Source organism: Alosa pseudoharengus, unplaced genomic scaffold (genome assembly GCF_046254945.1).
Source record: "Alosa pseudoharengus isolate Yale_2024_CS ecotype anadromous, Long Island Sound unplaced genomic scaffold, YU_APseudo_1.1 YU_APseudo_1.1_scf_23, whole genome shotgun sequence".
NCBI classification, from domain to species: Eukaryota; Metazoa; Chordata; class Actinopteri; order Clupeiformes; family Clupeidae; genus Alosa; species Alosa pseudoharengus.
In genome coordinates, this window is record NW_027468685.1 from 15183743 (window position 1) to 15209837 (window position 26095).

General features: G+C 42.1%; 1 protein-coding gene across 1 annotated transcript; it reads left to right on the forward strand.

The window, feature by feature from the left end:
- Positions 1 to 299: 299 nt before the first annotated feature.
- Positions 300 to 25222, forward strand: calcr (calcitonin receptor). The gene is made up of 15 exons (XM_076301866.1): positions 300 to 356; positions 2742 to 2913; positions 3532 to 3639; positions 4645 to 4763; positions 4883 to 5006; positions 5537 to 5647; positions 6149 to 6261; positions 8329 to 8420; positions 11713 to 11839; positions 16626 to 16779; positions 18402 to 18462; positions 18600 to 18666; positions 19270 to 19488; positions 20125 to 20166; positions 24923 to 25222. The coding sequence occupies exons 1-15, from the start codon at positions 315 to 317 to the stop codon at positions 25220 to 25222; spliced, it is 1851 nt and encodes a 616-aa protein (XP_076157981.1). The 5' UTR covers positions 300 to 314.
- The last annotated feature ends 873 nt before the right edge of the window (positions 25223 to 26095 follow it).

The following is a 26095-nucleotide window of genomic DNA, read 5'->3' on the forward strand; positions in this document are numbered from 1 at the left end:
GGGAATGGCAGTGATTGGTAATGTGTTGTAACAGCCGACTTGGGAAAATGAGCTTGAGCTTGGGAACAATTTTTTTTTTTTACTCTTCCCTCACTCTTTCGAAGGGAAGACGCAATCACCATCAATGGTCAGTACGCACACCAGGGGTTGAAGTGAGCGGAGTGTTCTTGTAAGAGTTCCGAAATGTCCTCTGTTTTCTCGGGTCACCTTGAGTGAACTGCTTATTAAACATCTGCATTTTTCACAAACATTGTTTTTTGTCAAATTATTTAACCACCCTCTTTCTTAATTTACAGAGTTTGGAATCAAACAGGATGGATACAACGACCAGCTTGTTTTTGCTATCCTTCATTTTGGTGAGTCTGGAAATTTATGTTTAGCCTTCATAAGCTATTCCCTCTGATGTCTGTTATTTTACGTTTTGTTAATTTTTGCCATTCTCATGGTGACATCCTTTCTGTGATATCTTCTTGGAAACATATTTTCATGCCCTTTTGTTAAAATAAATATAGAGATAAATAATCACCATATCTTCCAAAGTCAAGACCTGGTGGTTGTTTAAGAAAAGTAAAAAAAAAACTAATTTGATGAGGTCCATTCATCCGTTGATCATTAATTGACTGCGCTTGGTAATTAAAAGCACGAATGGATGAGAAATGCAGAAAGTCAACTAGGCATGAAGTTGAAGCCCCATACTCTCACTGTTTTAGTGAGCATGATATACATACTGTGTGTACGTGTGTGTGTGTGTGTGTGTGTAATACCAGATCTATTTTCCTGTGTAGGATTAGTTGATGTCAGTAGTTTGTGTTAGTCCCAGGTTCGCACCTTCAACCATTTTAGACCTTTCACATAAATGCACATTCATTTTCTTTAATTGCATGTGGACAGCGCAGAATAATAGGTTATGGAATGGTGATTTTTTGTAGGTAATGGAACTTGACATCCAATTATTTCAACATGAACATGCTAAATTTGCCTCCAAAAAAGCCCTGCTTTGGTACAAATGTGAATGTAGGAGAACTACAGAATTAAATCAAATTCTATACCATGCCTGACCTTGTTGCCTACACTATTGTATTCCATTTCAGGCTGTGAAGGACAATATTATTAAACGCTGGACAGAGCTGTAGAGGACAACTGGCGATTATTCAATTGGATAGAATGTGCTGATTTTACTAGTTTTTCATTCTGAATTGTGATGTGCTGTAAAATTGTTTCTGCTGTAAAATGTTATTGGTGGAAAAAAAATGTCAAGTAGTGATTTCAATGCATTTGTCAGAGCTCCATAGCAAATGAGGAGAAAACACACAAATAAACAAAAAACAAGCAAAAAAACAAAGCCAAGCCGATATGGGTGGTGGCCTGGTGGTCGTATGTATGACGTCATTTACTTCAATGTTTGGAGTGACATCATATGTACGGCTGCTAAACTGCTACAAGGGACATCAGTATTCCAAAAAAAACCTGACATCTGATGAATGCGTCCACTCTGGTGTCATACACGCCTCTTGTTTCCATGAGTTGCCAGGTAAGGATTGTGTATCGCGGGGGGTGAGGGTAGTGTGAATTTGAAGAGAAAAAAAGGTGGGTGCAGAGATGAAAATATGTGATTGCATTAATATTAATGAAGGTGCATTAATGTGCAAAGATAAAGGTTCTGAAAAAGAAAAAAGGGGGGAGAGAGAGAAAGAGAGAGATAGAGAGGGTGAATGGCTTTGAGTTTCCTCTTAATTCCCCATTAGAGTCCACAGAGAGATGAGTCATACTAGCGACACTTTTTTTTAGTCCTCGGAAGCAACATTATTAATCTCTCTCTCACACACACATTCTCTTACGTTCTATCTCACTGCGATTCAAAATCCTGGTCTCCTTGTTAAGCTTCTTAAAAAAAACCTTGCACAATGCTGGGATGAGTCGGGTGAGAGAGTGAAGGAGCCTTTCATAAGAGAAACTCTCAGCCTCTCACCGTCCTTTTGATATTTGATGGCTGAGAGCCTCCTCAAGTGTGAAATTGTACACAAACAAATCAAAAATCACTGAGAGACACAGAGATCCTGCGTGCAGTCGGTGGAGTGTGGTGTTTTGCGTTTTGCAAGGCGTCGCTCACCGACATCCTCAGATGGTGTGTGGAGGGATGCCTTGTGTGTTTGTTCTGTTCACTGAACACATCTGGCCGCCCACGCGCTCCACATTGATTGCTCAGGTGTCCAAGCACGTCCGAGCGTGCCAGTGCAGTGCAGCACCTGGCTGTTAGGGCTGTGTATTGGCAAGGACCTCACGATACGATACGCGTCATGATGCATGGGTCACGATACAATACATCACAGTATATTGCGATATGATACATATTGCGATATACAGTATTGTAATACTTTTTACAGAAAATGTAAAAATACAGCTGGAAACTAAATTTGTTCTGTACCACCTGGGCAGTATAATATGTAGATCACATTACACTGATAATTCAGCAGACAAATAATAAAACAATAGTCAGCTGTATAGACATTTTTACACAGCATAATGCTTTAATAAAAAAATATTGATATTTAGCGGCAGTGGCAATATGATATATTGTGCAAGTGACGATATTCATATATCGATATTGAAAGCACATCCCTATTGGCTATTTTTTTTTTTTTTAGACTAGTCGGCATAACAGCTCATTTTTTAGATTCTCTGACAAAAAGTGGCCTTGACTCGGTCCATTGAGGTTGTATCAACATGGCTGTCTCCCACAGGGCTTGCCGGCCACGGGAGCCACAGAGACCAGTCCGGACCCTGCGCTGACGCCAGGGGAACTGTCCCTCCAGCCTGCGCTGGCGGCCATGGAGAGCGCGCGGCAGACTATGCTGGACGGACACCACCAGTGCATGGAGATGCTGGGCCGCGAGGCGCCTCGCAATAGAACCGGTAAGACTTCCCAAGTATTTTTGAAAACAGCATCTGGCTGTTTGTGTGTGTTTATGTATGTGTGTGCACGTGTGCATGCGCGTGTGTGTATGTGTGTCTGTGTGTCAGTCATTGAGAAAAGAGTTGAGCATTTTATCTTTTTGTGTATGTGTATGTGTGTGTCATTGAGAAGAAGGTTGAGAGTTGTATTACTTTTTGACAGCAGAAAAGCACACAGTGCAACAGCGGCCCTGGCTCTTTGATCTTACACAGTGTCAGACATCCTTGTGCAGAGGCACCCCCTAAAAAAAAAAAATCCTGGTTACTCGCAGTCATTCAGTGATAAAACGCTGCACAGTGGAAAATTGCATTTTATAACAACACAGGAAAGATCGTTAGCCATTGTATCTGGTTCTGCTTGAGCCAAAGGTCAAGTAGCCATTTTTAGACAGTTGTCTTCTATGCAAGTGAATTGTCACGTTTCTCTCTCCGCTCTGTAGCTGTTTGAGTTTCAGGTTTTGTTTGTATGATAATGAAATAATATAAGCCTGACTCCTTCTCTCTTCATCTCTCTCTCTCTCTCTCTCTCTCTCTCTCTCTGTGCCTCTCTCTGGTGATGCACTGTTTTAATGGATCCAGGGCCTTATTGTAATCGAACCTGGGACGGCTTGCTGTGCTGGGATGAGACACCTGCGGGGACCTTTGCCACCCTCAGCTGCCCTGACTACCCGGGCCTCGACACTTCAGGTACGACTTCAGGTACCTCCGCTGGCGCGTCGGGGTCCTGTTTGCCCTGTTGGGACTTATTTTCCGATAATAACCACCGTTCTATAGACCCTTTCAACAAAACAATGCTTGAACGTTCTATTTGGTTCCCATTCTACTTCCTCTGCATTAAGATAACATATGGAATGTAAAAAAGGAAGTCCTGTGGGGCCAACTATGATGCTGATAATGGAACTCTCTTGAAAGGGTATATACATTATTCCTCAGGCTACATAACAATCAGGGCTACCTCACACAGGAGCTATGCATGGAGAGGTCTGTGATCCAGGCCTCCTCACTGGTACGATTACTTCCACGTGTGGGTTTGGGTTTGGGTCAGAGACTCCTATTCGTACTTTATCCATTAGGATGTATTCATGGTTGCCCAAGAGCGCCATCAATGTTTATGCGCACAATGAAAGTGGAGCGAGAGAGAAGCGATTTTTTTTGTCCTTTCTCCCTGTTCGCTCGCTCGCTCTCTTTCTCTGAGCTTCTGGGAAAGCTCAGTCGGACTTTATTTGGCGACTCGAAACAATTTATTAGCTGAAGGCAGAGAGTGAACAGCTGCATAAGGGAGAACTATGAAAATGGGAACATCTTAACTCAACTCTCTCTATGGCTCCCACCCCCTCTCTCTTTCTTTCTCGTTCCCTCTTTCTTTATCTCTCTGTACCTTGTTCCTTCTCCTCAACACTTTTTCCACAATCTGGTCCAATGGTACGAGGGGGCATGATGGAAAAAATTAGATCATGTTGTTCACTTCATAAATTAACAAATTAAGTTGGAGTTTTGTCTGTCATCTGATTCTGTGGATATTAGATAATACCGCGAGATAAGAACAAGTCACAGCAGGAACCATAACAGCACGTTTTGTTTTTGATTGTCTTTTTACAATGAAGTGCATATCAATATGCCCTTTATCCTATTGTGTGATATTTCATATCATAAGTCAATGTACTAATATTGTAATGGTGTGCTTTCTTGCAGAGAAAGTTACCAAATACTGTGATGAATCTGGCTATTGGTTCCAAAGTCCTTCTGTCAATAGGACCTGGGCTCATTGTCTCGCGTATCCAAAAGACAAGCTCAAAATACAGCAGGTAAATGTAGTGATTTTTTCAGGGGTTTCTTTGGTAACATAAAGTCATAGATTATTTGGTTTCCCCTGGATGTGGTCACTCTCCCTGTGTCTAAGCTGTTTACATTGGCCCATAAATTGCAACAGAGTATATCCACCCTTGGTTCACTGGAGCCCAACCCAAATGCCGTGGAGGAAAGGACAAAAATTATGGACGGCCAATACAAATGCTTTGAGAAGATGAACATGGATCGGCCGTACAACAAGTCAGGTATCAATACCACTCTCACACAGCATGGCACAGCAACTACAGTGTGAGCTGCGGTTCCCAGTAGAGGTAGAAAAACATGGCTTTAGGAAGTAAAAGTCCAGGAGAACTATGGAACAAGCGGCAGGTTCCCGACTACATACAGGGCCAAATGCCCACGATTCCGGTCAGCGATCATTTCCCAATCCCACTCCTAACTCTCTCTCCCATTCATTTCCTTTCACTCTCAACTTTTCTATCTTCCTCAACGCAAAATGACCTCCAAAATATTCAAAAGTAAAAACCCTACCATGTTCTACTCCAACAGGTAGTTTCACTAATTACCTCATCTAGCCAACTGAAGAGGTGTGATAATTAGAATCAGTAATACAAATACAAAAACAGATCTTTTATTCTCTGAAACAGTTTTATTTCCCTCTATTTCTTGTTCTCAGCACTTGCTGTCCCATAATGTTGTATGCTTGGTGCTTGACTGTTGCAAAATTTGGTTGTGGCAGTGACATTTGTAAAGACTTCTTCTGGTTCTGGTTTAGGACTGTTCTGCAACCGGACTTGGGATGGGTGGATGTGCTGGGACGACACTCCAGCTGGTACCTACGGCATCCAGAACTGCCCCAACTACTTCCCAGATTTTGATCCCACTGGTAAGAGCTCTTGGTTGGTTTCATAGTTTAGTATCAAGTAGTATCAAATCTAGTTTGTTTGTTTCTATTTAATTATATAAGTAGAAGTGTTTTTATCTCCTATTTTGGTTCAATAGTGGTTTAATATGTCTTGTAGAAGGGCAAGCATGGTCTATTTCTATACAGTTTTATGAACATAATAATTGATAAAATGCAGGTAATGCTGGAGGGACAAACATAGTCTAATCTTATAGAGCTTTCTAGACATAATATTTAATTAAATGCAGGTAATTCTTTCTAACCTTGATAAAGTGGAATAATTTACTCACACTTGTCTGTATTGTCAAGAGATATACAGTAGCCCTGCTCTGAGTTTTAAGTTTTAATTAAAGCTCATATAGATGAGTGGGTGCCCCACCTCCACCTCCACCCATACCCTAGGCCTACTCCAAATCAAATACTGTGAGAGAAATAATAATAATTAGAGAATTAAATCCTCCTCTATTTGCCTTGCTACTGTAGAAAAGGTCACCAAATATTGCGACGAGCATGGGAATTGGTTCCGGCACCCTGACACAAACAGAAGCTGGTCCAACTACACGCTGTGCACAGCGTACACGTATGGCAAAGTCAGGGTAAGACACGGCGATGTTTCTCTCCTCTCTGCTTTTTCTTCTTTTCCTGGTTGCAGAACGCATAACAAAGAACAACGTCTAAATTCAAGCACTGAGAAACCACGGCGACGGAGGCAAACAACTTTGTGTTTCTCCGAGCCTCTATAAAAAGCCATGGTAATGGGAAAAGATGTGCTGCCGCTGCCCCTGGGGTGGGTGGGTGTGTGTGTGTGTATGTGTGTGTGTGTGTGTGTGTGTGTGTGTGTGTGTGTGTGATTGTTTGTCTTGATGAGAATAGGAAGGCGAGGAGGACACAAGACAGAAAGATGACACAGGAGATAGAGCTGCTCCAGCGCTCCACATCAGTGTGACAGAGCATCAGCAGCGCTCCCTGTGTGACTGAGAACATTTCACAGATTCAGACACAGGGATCAATGACATATTGATTGAGCTCTTCCTGTATCTCATTCATGATAAGATACAGGAATGCTTGAATATTTTATTGATAAAGCATTCATTTAGAGGACATCCACATGTGGATATTTGATAGCATACTAGGTGGTTGTGGGAACACAGAATTAATGTCATGGTAACGCCTCAGTAATCAAACTAGAATTGATACAACAAATATTTTATGTTTATAATACAAACACTCAATTTGATTAGTGCCAGTGAGACCCATGGCAGTCAACTCTGCGTGCATAGTGCCTGGAAGAGGTTGCATGAAATTATACAAGATTTATTAACACTAATCTTATTGTTCAATTAAGTGCAGTGTGCCAGATTGATAAATTGCTGTAACATGCTTATTACATGCTTGTACTTGTTCTTGTGCTTGTAATTACATTGTAATAATGGTACGATAATTTACAGAACACTCATTAGAGATTGTGTTTTTTATTTTTTATCTAATTCTTTAAAAACTATGATCTATTTAAGTTTTGTTTTTCGTCCTTGGAAACAGTTTCATGCCCAGACGACTTCTGTAGTATGATTTCTTTTAGTTTGTCAATCCATTTTAAAATCCAGCGCCCCTATTGTGCTTGTTCCTTTTTTAATTCTTAGTCTGTCTGCCAACAGAGATCTGCCTCGTCTGATTCTGATCTGTAAAAATAAAAAATAAAAAAAGATTTTAAAAAAATCAGTCTATTGAGAGAAGCAGGGATACGATTTCAATCAGTTTCCCATTTAATGAGACACAAACATAGACTGTGAGTTCATGTTTTTAAACATGAAAGCCCCTTTCAACATAGATGTGACTACTATTCCTAATCAAGTGGATATATCATCTACAGTAATAATATTCATTAATAATTTGTGATAACATGTGGCAAGCAGCTGGGAATGCACAGCTGTTAAGGCAGCCCGTTTGCATCTGATCACTGTTCATTTTTACATAAGTCTACAATGCAATCTTTTTACATTTGCATTTAGAAACTGATCTCAAATGCTGCAGCAAGCACAGTTGATTGGAGAACATTAGCATGTCTAGTCTGACTAAAATCACCCGGTATAGCCCTGTGACCATGTTATATCATTATGGTAACCACGGAAGGAGCTCACAAAGCTAATTTGCCGCTAACTTTGTTGGTTGACTGTGACACCACACACCAGGGACTAATTATCTTTGTTCGAGCCAAACACCTTTTAGTCTTTTAAGTGCCTCTCACACCTACAGATTTCACAGGGCTCTGTCAGAGTGGCTGTCAAAGTGTGCCTGTCCTTACTGACAGATTTTACCAGCAGAGATACATTTTGACACAGAACTATGTTAAACTGTGATAAAGTAAGATTCATTGAATTATAGAGAGTTAGAGGAGATTATGGTATGTTATGAGCAATGTATGTTATGTTATGAATTTATGTGCTGTTACGTTATTTTCTAGGCTAATACTTCTATCGTCAGACTTCCTCCCTATACTATTGTCTGCTCATGATTTTTAGTTTCTTATCTATTATAGTAGTACCTGCTTAAAATCTGCCAAAGGGTGCAGAACCTTCTATCATGATGTGCAAATACCACTGATGAAAAAAGGTTCTGTCTCTGGCTCCAATGCTGAAAATTCATGTTCTATTTCTGTTTTTCAGATGGTGTACGTCCTCTACTACATGGCGGTGGTTGGCCATTCTCTCTCCCTGGTGTCCCTCCTGATCTCCCTGGCCATATTTTTCTACTTCAGGTGAATGTTTATGTTTAATTTCCCTGAAACACGGAACGTTTCTCCACAGCTGCCGCTGAATTATGCAAAGGGACGACTCGCAAAGCCTCCACCTAGACTCTTTTTTGTTTGGTATTTCGGTTTGTTCAGATCAGAAGTCATAAAAAAATTATAATGACCCGGTTTTTCTCATGCAACTTGCATTGCTCCGGCTGGCGACTTGACGTTTTATCGTGATGACATCTCTCCTATCTCTCAATCTGTCTCTCGGCCCTAAATGCAACCGATGGCTAATTTGCCGTCTCTGCGAGGCAAAGGATGGGGATGGGGAGAAAGAGGTGGTGGTGGGTGGTTGGCGGTGAACCATTTTATTCAAAGTGCAATAGCTCTTGGCCCCAGCCAACTGGCGTCATGGTGTCGTGATTTACCGCTACGCATTAACTGTTGTCATTCATCACCCGAACCCAATTGAAATTGGATTGAAAAGATGGATCGACGTTTTGTTTGAGACGCCATTGGCAGTGACACACTGTCAGACACACACAAACAAACACACACACACCTGTGGAGATCTCCATGGAGAGGCAGAGAGAATTATTTTTGTCAAGTTATGACTTTGAATGGAGGTGATTATTTCTGCAAGCCATCAGCCGCAATGATTTCCATTTCATGTCCTTGCCTGAATGACTTAGTTTGCATGTTGACGATGGAATGTATACAACATCTCTCTGGTCAATAAAGTTTCTAATGGCAGTGAGAGCTTCTATATCACTCCAATTTATAAACATTGCTGATTTATTGGATGTGAAGGAGACTGTATGTCAAACACATGTCTCATATATTTCAGCCAGTTTCTCTGGCTTTCTAGGGTTGCTCAGAGTTTGTCCATCTATCCTGTGTTTGGTAATCCTGCCTGTCCATGAGAATGAAATTTGCTACTGTGGTGGTAACCGTGACTGCCTTGAAAGTGGTGCTGCTGACAAGTTTTCGGTTTCCTCCATTTCATGCCAGCTTAGCTCTGCCTTCAGAGCGCCATCAGCATCCCTTCACTGGCATACTTCGGAAGGCTTAAGGTATTTCATGGCTCTGTCTAATGACTGGGAGAGATGGGAGATGGTTAAAAGGCCCGCTCTGCTACATAACTAGTACTCCCCGCCCTTTGATCAACGTACACATATTTATCTGATGGCGTTTCTAATTTCAGAAACAGGCAAAGGGAAGTGGAAAAATTGGGTTGTAAATAGCAGCTGCGGAGAGGGTTGTTTTGTGAAGGTCAATCACTTCAAAGCTAATGAGGGGCTTGTTGGCGTATTCAGACTCATCAGAAGTCTTGCTCTTATTCCAGAAGTCGGCACTTCAGAATGAGCCGGCGGGTGGGGGTTGTCAAGCAGGTAGGCTAATTAAAAATATTCTGTGTGGCTAAAATATGATCCCTGCTTTTATCTAATTTAGCCTTATGTACGTGTGTAGTATCACAAATTACTGTGCATTTTCATTGTGTCTCAATTCGCAAAACAAAGCACTGATTAGGTCCACATTTTTCTTGTGCTATATATTGATATATTAACGTTCTCCTAGTACTAAAACGCGGTGGGTTGAGTAACAGCCGTGTTTGTGGGCCCTAAATCCGAGCAAAGATTTTGTAATCAGCAGCCATTTTATAGCAACTCGTAAATATACAACTTAGATGCATGATACAGGTGTAGCTGCCTAATCCAAAAGATGTGTAACAGTAAACTAAGCCCATTTGTCAAACATTATTTTCCAATGATATTTAAGTCCAAAATGCGTAGTTGTGCAAAAAACAAGTCCTGCTTATAATTTCCAAACCAATTGCTGGGCAACAATTTTGGTCTCAGAAGTGCATACTTTTATGACAATGGCGTGATATTGAAGGCCCAGTATCCTTAATTGGCCAGGGTTTAAATTCGAGATCTAACCGTTTCCAGATGTGAAGTTTACTGAGGTATGAGACGGCATACAGCTGGGAGTTTCTCCCTTTATTTATTGCACCAGTTAAACATGGCCAGATTCTCTTTAAGAATACTTCGGCCTGTGTTGGAAAAACAGTGCCTCTGTTTCAGACCCGATTAAGCTCTCCCCAAAGATGTGTCCACTTCGGAGTGCGATTGTTTGGGTGTGGTGGTGAAAAGAACACATTATTATTTGGCAATCGGAACTAGTCTCGTTGGGTAGAGTATATCAATTTTTGGTGTGCAAATTAATTTTGGTGTTTTAATTGTATTCCCTGAAGAAAATCACTTTGTGCTCATCTAGTCTGATACTCTGAAAGATTACCAAGATTACAAAGGTAACATGAGGAGAGTAACATGAGAAAACAAAAAAATTCTGCTATGATTTGCATACATTCAAATGACACAAAGCATTGGTTCCAAGCTCTTAATATTTAATCTTGTGTAGTTATGCATGCAAACATTACATGTATATATAATTTATTAATCATAAACTGCTTCTGATTTACTAACGGGATTTTTGACAATAGAGCTACTGTGTGCTCCCATGAAATACAGTCCTCATATGAAAGATTTATTTATTTCAACCCAACTTGAAGTTTATTCCTTGTCTCTAATCTCACCCTTTAGTTTAGAATATATGTAATTTCAGAATGTATGTAAGAATATATGTAACTTTATGAGAGTTGTGTCTTTCCTTTAAGAGAAAATGGTTCTCGCTCAAGGATCCCTCCTTCATCTTTGTGAATCAGGCTTAGGGATATTGTTTAAAGCCTCATCTCTTTCCTCACTGGTCTGAGACGTTTGCGTCTGATAATGTCATTACAGCGGTTCCAGCCAGACTCATTCTGTCCATTTTGTTATTTATTGTTCTGTTTGCTTCACTGAAGCCTCTCAAGTCGATGTGGAGTCTCATGATGATACGAGATACTATAAATTAATGGATTTTTATTGTCAGATGCAACAATCAATAACCCTAATGTGACACAAAACATTTTGATTATCCACAGTGGTGAGGTCATCCATCGTTGAGGATTTATTTTCAATAATGGTGAACTTTACTTGTGCCACGCAGTGCAATCGATAAATATTTGAAAGGGTAACACAGTCCGCAGGCAGACCTATGACAGTCTATTGTCTTGATGATGTTTTCTTTTTAATTAGTTCAAGAAAGACCCAGTGTTTGCTGTTCCCACACTGCTATTTCCCACAGCCAAATGGATTCCTCCAATTATCCAAAAAATCGCTCACTTAGCATTTACTTTCACACATCAGGCACTGTCATGACATCTTTCTCACACCTCATTGTCTCTCTCTCTCTCTCTCTCTCTCTCTCTCAGGAGTCTAAGCTGTCAGCGGATTACACTGCACAAGAACCTCTTCACTTCCTACGTGCTCAACTCCACCATTACCATCATCTATTTCATATGCGTGGTCAACAATCCTAAAATGATGGCGCATTATCCTGTGAGTTGCTCTATTTTCTCAGAAATAACCCTTTTTAACAAGTTACAAATGTGCTCTTAATTTTCTAACTATTATGTCACAAGAAATGCCCTCAGCTTTCCCAAAGTATACAGACCGTACAGTTGACTTTGGTCAACAACACTTCCTGTTGTGGTAGGACTCAAATGAGACCTATTAAACGTGTTATAACACTGAACAACATACAGTAATTGCGTGAGCATGTAGAATTGAGTCAGCAGTTGGGACGGTGTAGATTTTTTTCGATTTAGGTTGATTTCATGCACGTGACAAGACACAGCTACCGTTCATTTCTACTGTTTTGTAAAGTTCCTTTAGATTTGTGGACAGTCTACACACATCTTTGCCTACATACATTTGAGGCGAGGATTCTCGCTCCTCCGTACATACACTGCACTACAAAAGTTGTTCATAATTCAATATATGGATAACATATTTTGTGAATACTTTGCATTGAAAAGGAACGCAACCAGGAATGAATATTCTATTAAATTAAATATTTGAATGAAATTAGAAATGTAGAAAACACTTTGGATTCAACAAAAAAGGCACAATTGGCAGCTATTAGATCTTCACAGACTTTAGCTGAACATTTTGTTCAAGTCATTGAGACACTGGGATGTGCGGTCCAGTTCTTCCTATGCTAGCTCAGTCAGAGCATTCCATGACAGACAACACTCCAGTTCAGACTTAAGTTTCCACTCCTGATAGGATTTCCAAAGCTTGGAGGTGTGCTTGGGGTCATGCTGTCAGGTTGGAAAGAAAAGCTGGACTGATACACGCTGTGGTATCTATGCTGATATTCTCTAGAGGTAATACAGAAACTTTTCATGCTTCCTAAAATATCTCAAGATCAACACACACGCTCCATGCATCACAGGCGGTGGGGAGGGAATGGTACAGATGTCTAAAATCTCCTAGCCATTTCAATGTCCCGTGTAAAACTGTCTACTGTAGCCAAACAATGGAATTTTTTTTTTATTTGCTTAATCCCATGTCAAATATGATCACCACTTAAATCTATTAAGGGATTGTTTCCCATGTTCGGTGTAAGCTGTGCGAACCGTTTTTCCAGAGGAACACAATGAAACAGCATTAAAACAATCAATGAGTAATCCACTCTCTAGCTGGAGCCGTTAGTATACTTTGTCATTCTGGCATTTTTTTATTTCTCTTAATACTAGTAGTCATATCATAAATGTATTCAGATATGGAATCCAACATTTCTGTAGAAAAACTTAACGATGATGAGGTGATAAGGTGCCAGTCTGATTTAAATTAAATATCATAATAATATTATAAGGCATAAGACATTTACGATGTACCCGTGAGCTATACTGATATCATTTTAAAACTACACTTTCGCAGGACCTTGAACATATTTTATTCCAAGTACCATATGGTTTTGGAGGTGGAGAGAAACATTCCTCCAAGTCTGACATGGAATTATAAATCTGTCAGACTGGAATGTGAGTTTAACTACCTCAATTTGTCCTGATGCTTCCTAAAGCATTGTCCAAAAATAGTCCTAAATTCTGAAATAAAATGGCTTGAAATTACAATTCTGATATGGTTGGTGCACCTTTATCCATATATATATTTTTATTTTTTATTTTTTTTATTTGAGCTACCCCTCTGTTTGTTCAGCGCTGTGAGATTCTGCTTGCAATGCATTTAACAATACGACCTTATTCACAATTATTTTAATTAATTCTATAGTCGTCTAAAGCGTGAATGAACAAAGTGAATCGCATGAATAAGGGATGCTCTGCGGGAGCTTCTCCGGTTATAATTAGATCGTTTGACACGCTACTCGGTAGCCATCGGAATAAAACAGGAACAGAAACGAAATTCCAGTCGGATCTGATCCGTCATTCCTCTGTGGTCTCGAATGCTGATACCGTCACGTTTCTCACCTCGCCTTAATCCCTCTGGCACAGTTGGACCCCTGTCTTCGCTCAGATCCGTCATCCCGCTTTTGTGCGAGACGGCCGGAAAGAAATGACTGCAGTGGAAAATAATCAAATAGAGATGTATCAGCACGAACACTAGAAGTGGCCCCTGCCAGTGTATTCTCTCTGTGCGTGTGTGTGTGTGTGTTTTTCTTTTATGTTATGGCCAAGCTACAGAAGACAAATTGCTTTTGGATGCCAGAAATGGATTCCAAGAGCGAGCTAGCTGAAAAAGACTATGGCTGGAATTTAATCAGTCTTTTTATTAAGTTTGTTACATTTTCTTTTTCTACTACCTAAGCTGATATTTAGAAAAACCTAAACCCGATTAGAAATACTTGAGATGTAGAACCCACCTCGTTAATCTTAGTTTTGAATAGTACTAGCAGCTAGTTAAAGTGAATAATGCACTAACTCATATCGTAATTTCGACTTGATCAATATTTGTTTGAGTGCTGTTGCTCGTGTTTGCTACACGTGTTGTTTTAGGAAGCTGCACGCCTTCTCTGTTGGTGGTAGTCTGGCTCTGAGTCTTCCAGAGATTTATGGCTACAGTATGTGTCTGGTCTGTCCATCAGACTACTCTTCCATCGCCCTCTCTCTCTCTCTCTCTCCCTCTCCTTCTCTCTGTCTCTTCCCCCTTTTTCTTTATCTGTGTGATTGAGCTTCTGGTGGATAGACATAAACATGTCCCTGAGACTGGGGTTAAGTCCAGATGGAAGTGGAGTGTGTGATTTATGTGCTGAAGGCGTAAAATGAAGATTCTGTCCTCAACTCCTCCTCGTGCCAGCAGAAACAATATTGGCCATATTTCTCATGTGGTACATTAAAGGTTATAAAAAGCATAGCATCTTATTGACACTCTCTCATAGCATATATCTCATATATACAGTTGAGATTAATGATGGTCATTTTTCTCTGACCAATTACATTTTGCTGGATCATGCAATGTGCTCCATTTTAAGTATATAGGTGGATATAGGAATTGTTTATGGTTGGATACAGGAAGAAGATTGCACAGATGATGTTTGAATTTTCATTTTCATATTGGATTACTTGTTATTTAGGGGGCAGTTTGGTTTGCAGTGTTGTTTGACTTGTATATCCAGTCCAGATGGGGGTGTATGACTTCCAAACAGAATGTAGACACAAGCGCTCGACTGCTTATGAGAGTGTTTTACATTTCAGGTCTATAAACATAAACATAAACAAAAAGATAGATAAACAAATTATAAACAAAAATGAACAATTATGAACAAAAGAGAGCCAAATGACTTTTCTATAGTTTTAAATAAACAAACAAGCATCCAAGCAAACTAAAGGGAGAAGAGGAGGAAAAGATGTTAATGGCTTGCTTATTAACCATATGGCAGAACAGTTTGCTGAATGAGTGATAGAACTCAGGGAGCCAGCATAACCTGGCCTCAGGGACGAAAGACTAACACCCTCCACAGCAGCCCCTCATTAAATCTCCACACAGCCTCCCAAGCAGCAGCAGCAGTGCCAGTGCCAGCATCACACATCACAAGGGGCCCAAGCCACAACACATACGCACACAGCCACCTAACGGGGAGAAATACAGTATGCCTCTGCAGTATTTCTACATTTGAAATGCTCGTTAAGTTGTTTTTATTTTTGGCCTTTCAAGTTTGATACGGCAGTGAAGAGTGACCAGGAAATGAGCAGAAATAGAGATCGGAAGCAGATTCGGGTAATGACCTCAGGTTGGAATCGAACACTGGCAATACTACAGGGCTCCGTCCAGTCCTCTTATCGCGACATGTCAATATTAATTATAGTAATTGGGCTAGGCATGAATGTGGTGGTCAATATTATGGATCTTTTTAATCATTTTTCTTTCATGATTTTTTGAAATGACCACACACAATTTTAAAACACTATTTCATAAATGCAGTCATGACTGAAAAAACAAGCCCACTCTTCCAACCAACATTGACTGTGATTACAGTACTTGTCTATCCCACAAGCATTTGTCTTGGTTGTTATCCCTCCCTGCCATCTTTCAATTGTAGACATGTTTCATTTTGTCTAATCCTGTGTCTGGAACCTGCAGACACATGTGGGGGAAAAAACAACAACAGCAGCAACAGAAAAAATGAAACAAGTAGCAGCGTTGAATAAATTGTTGTGCTGTTGTTGACCTTCAGCGGGGGCCTGCCTGCAGTAGCAAGGTGGTGAATATGAGTCATTTGGCCCCTCCTGTCTTATTCAGCAGCGTTTAGAGACAGCGGCCTGCTGCGAGAAACAAGTGGCTCAACTGGCCACTGGGAATTGAACTCTGTCGAAAAGCCGTCAAGTTTCGACAGGCAACGTGCTAAGGAGGTCAACAAACGTTGGCACCGGAACAGGTCAATGAGCAGTTAAAACACATGCTAGCATATGAGTCTGGGATTTAAAAATGGAAATGAAATGGCATTTGACGAACCATCTACATTGCACAGCTACATTGCACGATTGCACAGCTGTGCTCACAGGCTAATGGAGATTATATCTAGATGACATTGTTATAAATTTGGTTTGGAGTCACCTGATTTAAACCTCACAATTACATTTAATGTTGACTTAATAACACCTCTATAAAATCATAATATTTAATGAAATTGTTTCTATTTTTCCTTCTAAAACCCTCTAAAAATGTCAAATAGAACCTCTATGTGCACTGACATCCACTAACAGATGTGAATGATGTTGGTGCCTTTTTTCCTCTCTCCATCCCTCTCTCTTTTACCCCTCTCTCTATTTCTCCTCCCTCTTTCTCTCCTTCCCTCTATCTCTGTATCTGTCTCTCTCTGCAGATGAGTTGTAAGATGCTGCAGTGCTTGAACTGGTACCTGCTGGGCTGCACATACTTCTGGATGCTGTGTGAGGGTGTGTACCTGCACACGCTCATCGTGGTGGCCGTGTTTGCTGAGGAACAACACCTGTACTGGTACTACCTCCTAGGATGGGGTGAGTCTCTCTCACATAGACACACACGCACACACTCACACGCACATACTCACACACGCACGCACGCACACGCACACGCACACACACACACACACACACACACACACACACACATACACAGACACAGTCCCGCTGGCTGGGATGAGTCACTGACACACAGTTCTCTGGGTGACTGCTTTCCCATCCCCTCCCCTGTCACACAGCCACCTTCCTCTCTTTCAGTCCGATCTGTTTTATTCAGTATCCCCGTAAAGCCCCTGACTCCTCCTGCTGTGAGTGATGTCTCCCGTCTCCCACGTAATCACGAGCATGTGTGACACTCGCCATGGCAACTTACAGTAAGTCAAGCGACTGGAGCCCTTCTCCTCTGACCCCGTGTCTCGACACGCCTTCCGCATAGTCTGATTTACTGCACAGAAGTAAGTTTACTGCCTTTACACCATGTTTTCGCACACATAGACACACACACACACACATAGAGAGAGAGATTCAAACATCTGTACACTCACAGAGCAAACACAATGCTGAACAAAGGGAAGGAAAACTAACGAGGATATGAATGCCAAATCAGCTTGGAGACACACATACACACACACACACACCAACGCAAACAAACAACCGTAGCGATGCGATTTCAGAGGGCCACTTAATGCCAGAGGTCGCACTTAATGCCTCCGCCCCGGCGTTTATGCCATGTCTGTTTACTGTACATGAATCAGCTTTAATAGCCATTCAGGGTCGCTCTTAAATGTCTCTGTCGGCGCCCCCTGTGTTTGCATGGGCCGCCCGCTACTACTGCTGCCGGTGCCTTTCAGATAAGTGGCCAGTCAGTGGTGTCGCCAGCCATTGGTGGACCGCTATTACAGATGGCGCGGCGATAACCTTGGACAGTATCAGTCTCAGCTCAGGCAGGACAGAGAGAGAGAATAAGAGAGGGAGAGAGAGAGAGAGAGAGGGAGGGAGGGAGGGATGGAGGTTGGGAAGAGGACGAGCAATGGACAGGCAGAGTTACATCTGTGGACAGTCTGCTGGGCAGTCAGGCCTCATTGGGTTTTTAAAAGCGAGCCGTCCGGTCTCATCTGTTTATGGCTGGCGCTAAAAATAAAGGGGCTAACGTAAATGTTGTGCGCGGCCCTAATGATTAATTACTCTCATCATCAGTGGAGAGCTGTCGGCATGAAAGCAATGGATCCCGGGCAGTGGACAGAAACGGAGAACAGTTTATGAGTCCATCCCAACACGGATAGTTTGAAACAGGATTTTTTTTAATGCCAGTGGGCTGACTAGAGAGTTTTTGCGGTTCAGCAACACCACCACTGTGGTCGCAGTAAGTCTCACAGCACCATTTTGAGTTGCTGCACCATGTTGTGTGGCCTGGGCACTGTGCAGACTTTGCAACTTTGTATTGGATTTGTACCTGGGCGATGCGCCAGATGTTTTAACATTGTGGTTGGTGGCGACTCACGATTTTAACTGCCATTTTACTCTCATTGTGACATTGATGCTTTGAGTGTCACACTAACAAGACTTCTCCTTCATTCTTCTCCTTCCTCCTCTCTCTTTTTTCTCCCCCTCTCTCTCTGTTTTCCTTCCCTCTTCCTTCTCTCTCTTTCCCAATATAGGATTCCCCTTGGTGCCTACAGTCATCCTGGCCATCGCCAGAAAACAGTACTTTGATGACCAGTGAGTCCACTTCCACAGCCTCCTCCTTGAAACAAGCTAAACATGCAGAGCTGAGCTGAGCTATAATGAATTCTCTGTCTGTCTTGTTTATTTGTTTGTTTGTTTGTGTTTGTTTGTTTCCACTCCCTGCCGTCTAGCTGTTGGCTAAGTTTAGAAACCCATCTGCTTTATGTGGTGCACGGACCTATTGTGGCAGCGTTGCTGGTGAGTCAGACCCCATTCCTTTCCATGTTTACGGAGGCAAACCCATTATCTGAAATGGTCGCTCCAGTACCGATGTAAAACTGCTTACCCATAGTACCAGCGTATTATTCTTTTTGTGGCGTCGTTAATGGCTTTGACCTGTAGTTTGTGTACAGCAGGAAAGAAGACTTTTAATGACTTATCCAACTTTTATGGATCCCTCTGAGAGCCATGTTTGTACCCTCATAAATCATTTTTCAGGTGCAGGTGTATTATTTATAGTTGGCAAATGTCCCTGTTAAAATGGGCCCTCACAGGCATAAATGGGCTTGGTAAAGACAATCATAGATCATCGTTGTCTTCTCCTTCTCCTTGTTCTTCTTCCTCTTCTTCTTCCCCCTTTCTCATTGTTCTTCCTTTTCTTCTACTTCTTCACAACTGCCCTTTTTGCTTTTTCTTTTCATTTTCATTGTCTTCATTTCCCTCTTATCTTCTTCCTCTACTACTTTTTCCAATTCCTCTTTTTAATCTTCTTCCTCCTCTTTCTCTTCCTCCCATTCTTCTTTTTCTTCTTCTTCTCTTCCTCCTCCCCTCCCCTCCCCACCCCACCCCACCCCACCCCAGGTGAATCTGTTCTTCTTGCTGAACATCGTGCGGGTTCTGGTGACCAAGCTGCGGAACACTCACCGGGCCGAGTCCAATATGTACATGAAGGCGGTCCGGGCCACGCTCATCCTGGTGCCGCTGCTGGGCATCCAGTTTGTCATCCTACTGTGGCGACCCGAGAACCGCCTGGCCGGCGAGATCTATGACGTCGTGATCAACATGCTCACGCACAACCAGGTGAGAAAGACCGATAGATTAGGCAGGCAGAGCAGATGCAGGACACACTGGACTTATACACTGTGGCAATATCTACGATGTTGTCATGAGCATGCTCATTCACCTGCCAGGTCTTTGTGTGTGTGTGTGTGTGTGTGTGTGTGTGTGTGTGTGTGTGTGTGTGTGTGTGTGTGTGTATGTGTGTGTGTGTGTGTGTGTGTGAGAGAGAGAGAAAAAGTCACTCTTAGGAAAGAGAGTGTTTGAGATGAATGCAAATGAAGGAGTGAAAGAGAAATGTAGACTGAGAGATAGTTGGAAAGACATAAGGGCAACTTTTATTGTAAGCACAGTATGTTGAGAAGAGAGAAACTTCACAGTAATCCTATGTTTGTTTTTGTTAGTTGCATGTATTTGCTAATCAAAATAGCTGTGAAAACCGGGAGAAGGCGCTCCAGCCTCCCACTCCCATCTGTAGCTGCAGTAGGCGAGAGGAAAGTGTTTCCTTTTCCTCACTTGTTGGCCCTCTGAGGCCTGTGCATTAGGACTTGATTCTCACATTTGCCGTTTTGAAACACCCAAAGCCCTGTCAAGACGAACAAGACCAGGCATTAGTCTCAGCCAAATAATCACTTCTCTCTTTTACGCCTCTCTCCTCAGGGACTGCTGGTAGCGACAATATTCTGCTTTTTCAATGGAGAGGTAAGCCACACTGTTTGCCTATTAAAAGCCCCTCAGCGATCACATCACATCAAATAAATGCAACATTACACAAGCCATATTTCCACAAGGTATAAGGCAGTAGCTGTGTGGTGCAACTCATAGTGAATTGTTGCTTCATGCATACTTAAGTGAATAGCAAAGTCCCTTGTCAACACTTGGCACAACATGGGCTTGATGCAAATCTTGGAGACTCGGTCTCTGTTCCTCTGTACATAGCAAACTGAATACGTCAACGCACATTGCAGTATAGACCCTTTCAACAAGGTAAACAAAAACAATGCTTGAACATTCTATTTGGGCCCCAATCTACTTCCTCTGCATTAAGATAACATATGGAATGTTAAAAAGGAAGTCTTGTGGGGCCAACTATGATGCTGATAATGGAACTCTCTTGAAAGGGTTTATAGACTTGATGCAATGTAGTGACGCAGCCTCTGTCTCTATATATAGAGAATTGACGGCATAGAAGTTTGCTCAACCATATCGCTATTTTGTTTGTTGTGTTGTTGTGTGGGTGTGTGTGTGTGTGTGTGTATGAATAAACGGATGGATGGCTGGCGTGCTCTGTGCAAGAAGCCTCGCTGAGCAAGAGTCCTGCTGATGCATGAAACCACTGGTCAGTCAAGCATTCAGTCTGTTTCTGGGTCAGGTCTCGACCAGGCTCTCTGTACCTGTGTCATCAGATGTTACATGCCCTGCCCAAATCCACAGTGACAGCGTGTTGTGGCAAACGAGCACTGAGCTTCACCTTGTTTAGCTTCTGCAAGGGGGGCGGTCGTGTGTGTGTGTGTGTGTGTATGAGGAAGCTGAAGGTGACTAAGGGACGCAGATGGGCAATACATTATGACACATCTCAGAGGGACGCACTGGTACAAGCCCCACTGGCGGGATGGCACACACACACAAACACACCCACACACACACACATTTATATCGAGATGAACACAAATGCACACCCTCACAAGCATGCATGCAAGGTCGCAAACATTCGGAATTCTCACCTATATAAGTTAACACGCATGCCTGTTAACATGCACCTGCAGCACACACACCATCATGCACTAAACACAGTCATACAAATAACACTCTAAACACTGTCACAGAGACGGCAACATATCATTTCTGAGTAGACCTGCATGTAGGTCTCATTCGCTATTCACCTCATGTAGATGAATATTCCCACACACACACTCTCACGCAATCTGACTTACATACTCACACAGGCTCATTAAAGGCTTTCAGGGTCAGGGGTCGATGGGGCAGGTCATGGAAAATATGGATCACTTGGGTCACTAACACCCAAAAACACAACCATTCAGAGCACACAAATATGAGAAGCCTAGCGTGCAACACCATCACATCTCTCCCATAGACCCCCATTGTTAAAAGGCACCGTTGCCCGTAACAAACTAGGGGGCACAGTGTGACTCCATCCCTCCACCCTTGTTCGAACCGTGACAGTTCTGCCTGTGTGCTTATGTACTGCCAGTACCAGGCACAAATTATGCACTCAGACACAACAAAGGCCAAACTGTCTCCCCTGTGTCTACTTTGTCTTGTCTGGGGACATAAAGGACAATGTGGGGACCTCTAAAAAAACAAACTAAAAACCGAATGATGCTACTCAGCATGAGGTTTTAGGTTTTGGCGAGATGTGTGTGTGCTGAATTAAACAGTGCGTTTGGCAAGGACCTGAGGAGAAGTTATGTTTTATACATGGGAATTATTTTTCGGGCGCTTGAAGAACTGGGTCAGTTATTAGCTCACAAATGAGGAGTCGCCACTCATCAGCGTCAATGGAGCCTGGTAAACAATTTGGACGTGTGCGCAGAAATAGTTCAGGCTGCTCAGGATGTTTGTTTGTCTTGTTGGTTTTTGCTGGCCCTCGTTGCCTCTGCATTTGTAGTTGATGCCATTGACTACTGCCTTTGTAGTGAATGTGGCCATTGACTGATTTGTGTCTGATCATGGAAAAATAAACTGGGGGAGTTAGAGAATTGCTTTGAACCTATGCTAGCTGTGATGTCAGATTATTGTTATTATTATTTTTATTTTTTTACCTTAGCAGAGTTCAATGTCAGTCTAGTTGGATAAACTGGCAAAGAGTGCAGTGCAAGGAAAACAGTTGCAGTTGGCAAATTATCAGCAAAAATAGTCATTCAACATGGTTTTCATTATCGTCAAGTTCATTAAGCCCTTGAATTAAATATAATACCAATTTCAAAATGTCTGTTAGTCCATTTTCATCCATAAAAGTAATTTCTTAGTTCATAGAGAGAATACTTTCTTAAAAACTCCAGAGCCCGTTTCCATTTTCAGAGTGACCATATGCATGTTTCGTAGGTTTTCTCCAGGAAGAGGTATGGTCTCTGGTCACTGCTCTAGTTTGGTTTAAAGCCATCACATTTTAAAGCACTAATTTGTTTTCCACAAAAGTGCTTCCTTTATGACTCCTTCCCCATCCTAACCCAAGCCTGACTGCACAAGTGGGTTGATAAAGAATGAAATACCAATCAAAGGTGTAGAGTATAAAAAAGTTCTTCAACAAAGTCTTATAAGATCTTCTCAAAAAGCACAAAGCAACACAAAGCATGACTGATGGTGTTGGTGAGGAGTCTTTTGAGAAATAAATTAAATTGCAGCTTAGTCAGACAGGGCTTCAGTGTACTTCAGACAGGATAAATCTGAGGTAAAATCGCCTGTCGCATCCCAGCATGTCCACAAAGAGCTTGACAACCACACGTGTGTTTTGACCATTGACTTCATCCCTTCTGAACTGTGCTGATGTGCTTGATCAAGCAAAACCTGTTTGAACAGACGAGTCACTGTGTGTGTGTGTGTGTGTGTGTGTGTCTTTGTAATAGTGTTTATATCTTTATAAATGCGTCATAAAACAAGAATTCATATTCATACACTAGGTTACATAACTGGATTTATTGTTTTTTCAAAAAATAAATATTACAGTTGTAAAAAGGATGTTGTTTAATCAGCTATATCTATCAAAATAAAACAGATAAGCAACAAGTTCAAGAAGGAAAAGAACAGTGCCCAACTAACTTACTCACTTAACTGCTTGTAGGACTAACACCACACAGCTCCTAATGAACTAATGTTAGTGTTTTCTAAGCTAGATATCGTAATACCCCCAATTATCACCACTTTTGTTCAGAAATTCTAAAACAACGATGTTTTTTTAATAACATTCTCTAAATCAACCTTACATTTTTCAGTAGCCATAGGTGTGTAGATTAGAACAAAATCTGGTTTGGTTCTTAACGGTAGCATTTACTGCCTGAAATATCCGATTTTGTTTACCACGCTCGGAGTTATAGTGCTGGCCTGATGGGTCGCCTATTTACACCGTTTCAACTGCACATGAACGGTTAGACCGAGAATTCTCATCATAAAATTAAAATTCCACTGGAGCTCCAAGCGGTTGTGTACACGCAGCCTTACAACACTGTTTTAAGCTCTTCGAGTCACGGTAAAATGTAATTTTTGGTACATAGCTAATTAAGATACACCTATGGTGTGGGTGGTTGCGTTTCTTTAGGAGTCCGCCGTCTTGGTTTGTATAGAAATGGATATTAAGTGAACTATACACGCAAGACGGTGGAAATACGGGACTGACGATAATAGGGGGAGTTCCGATAGTAAGTTAACTTATTTAACCTGTTAACATAGGAGCCGATATGAAAACGGACACGACACACAGCTGACACGCTCACGCGACGCCGGCAGTCTGCAGCCAGCCTAACAATCAAATTACATTTATCCTCTGACAATATCATTTTTTTATTAATATTTTGATGCGATCAATTATTTACGAGAATTTCAGTTAAAGGTACACTATGCAGGTTTAGGTATTTCTCGTGACTTGTACCCCCTGTACACAATGAAAATGCTTTTGTTGTGGAGGTGAAGGATTAACAACAGGCAAAAACTATCTCCAAAGAGCTATATCTTGAAAAGTTAATGTTTCACGATTCTCACGAGATTTGTCGGGTCGCCGTTCTTAAAGTTGCATGGCTGGTTGTCTCGGTAACGACTCACTACGTCTATGCTGTATAGCTATGCTAGGTGAACGAACCTATTACAAGTTCATTTACCATCAAATTGGCTTCGTAATGGTTATATTAAAGTAAGAATATTGCATAGTGTACCTTTGAGATAGTGGACCTAACTCAATTTCATCCTATTTTTTCATTTTCAGTCTGTATCTTTTGAGTGATTTTTGAAGAATAGAAAATGAAAGTACAAACACAATTAAAGACATTTCACAAAAATATTGAATATAAACTCTTTTGCTTTAGCATAGGGATAATTGATAACTCGGAGAACAGAAGGGGCCAGGCCAAGTCATTTAGTGCTAATAATTGCAGTTGACTTGAAAATATGGCTGCTAAAAGGGACTTTTATTTGGAAGAAAATGACCTTACATTTATACCACAGTAATGTAACACAGTGTGTGAACGTTGCCTCCCCTTTTCCTGAATATATTATGAAGCATTTATGTCATGTATGGTTTGATGAATAGGCTATCCATTCACCCATCTAGTAAAGTGTTACTTACTATTCCGAGCAGCTCATCTCTGAGCAGTTCCATTAAATTCTGGGAAATGCAAAACTGTTCACATATTAGGCTCATAACCTTGGCAGTATGTTGATGAATTTGCCAGTCGCTCCTCGGCTGTCTAACCCTCCAGAACCCTTTGCTGTGTTCCTGTGTGTTCAGGTCCAGGGGGCGCTGAAGAGGCAGTGGGTGCAGTACAAGGCCCAGTGGGGCCAGCGCAGGAAAGAGCACTGCTCCATGCGCTCCACCTCCTACACTGCCACCTCCATCACCGAGGTGCCCAACTTCATGTACCATCACGACTGCGGAGGAGTAGGAGGGGACGGGGTCGGAGTCGGGGAGCAGCCTAACGGCAGGCCCGTGGAGGACTGCGAACTGGTTGCCCTCAAGTTTGGGGACACCTACACCTACACCTACGCCTACGAGAGAGGAAGAGGAGGGGGGCGAGAGGAGGCCTCCTAAACAGCAGGGGGCGCTGGTTCGTGGAGAGGGGAGTACTTGCCGAGTGTGGCCTGCGGAGTGTTGGGTAGGAGGTGTGGGGGGGGGGGGTCGTGTAATGTGGAGAACACCTAGAAAGTTCTGTGTTCCGAGCACTGCAAATTTGCCCCCCACCCACCCGCCCACCCACTCACCCACTCACATCCACTCTGTGTGGCTTCCCCTTTATGCCAGCCTCGGAAGCGGGTAAAGGAGTAAGGCCATGATGGATTGCAATGATGGAAAAACAAACTATAGCTTTGTGAAATGAACAACATAAGAAAAACAGAAATGGCGTGTGTTGGCGTGGGTGTATGGGCAAAGACATCTCCTGAGAGACATCCAAATGGCGTGTGTTCATTTGGGTTCGTCCTTACCGTGCTGCTGCTGCTGTTCCTGCTGTTTCAACTAGCATACATACAAACAAACAAACAAACAAACAGCAACAAACAAACAGCAACAAACAAAGGCCAAATAAATGGAATCATTGAAAGAAAAACAGAAGAGGTGTGTGTAAGCTATTTCATGACGGGACCTGATGGTCCACCACCCAGACGTTGCTTCACCCTGAACCAAAGGCTGTGGTGGCCGGTGGACCGTGTGGAGATTTCGGACCACTCACAGAACCAAGCCAGAGCCATCAGACCACTTATAGAACCAAGCATCGGAACTGAGACTGAACACAAACACAAGTCCACCACGCAACAACATCTAGACACACACACACACGCATACACACACACACACACACACACACACACACACACACACACACACACACACACACACACACACACACCACACTCCTCTGTTGGGTGAGCAGTTGAAAGTGTTACCCTGTGCCTAAGCTCTGGAATC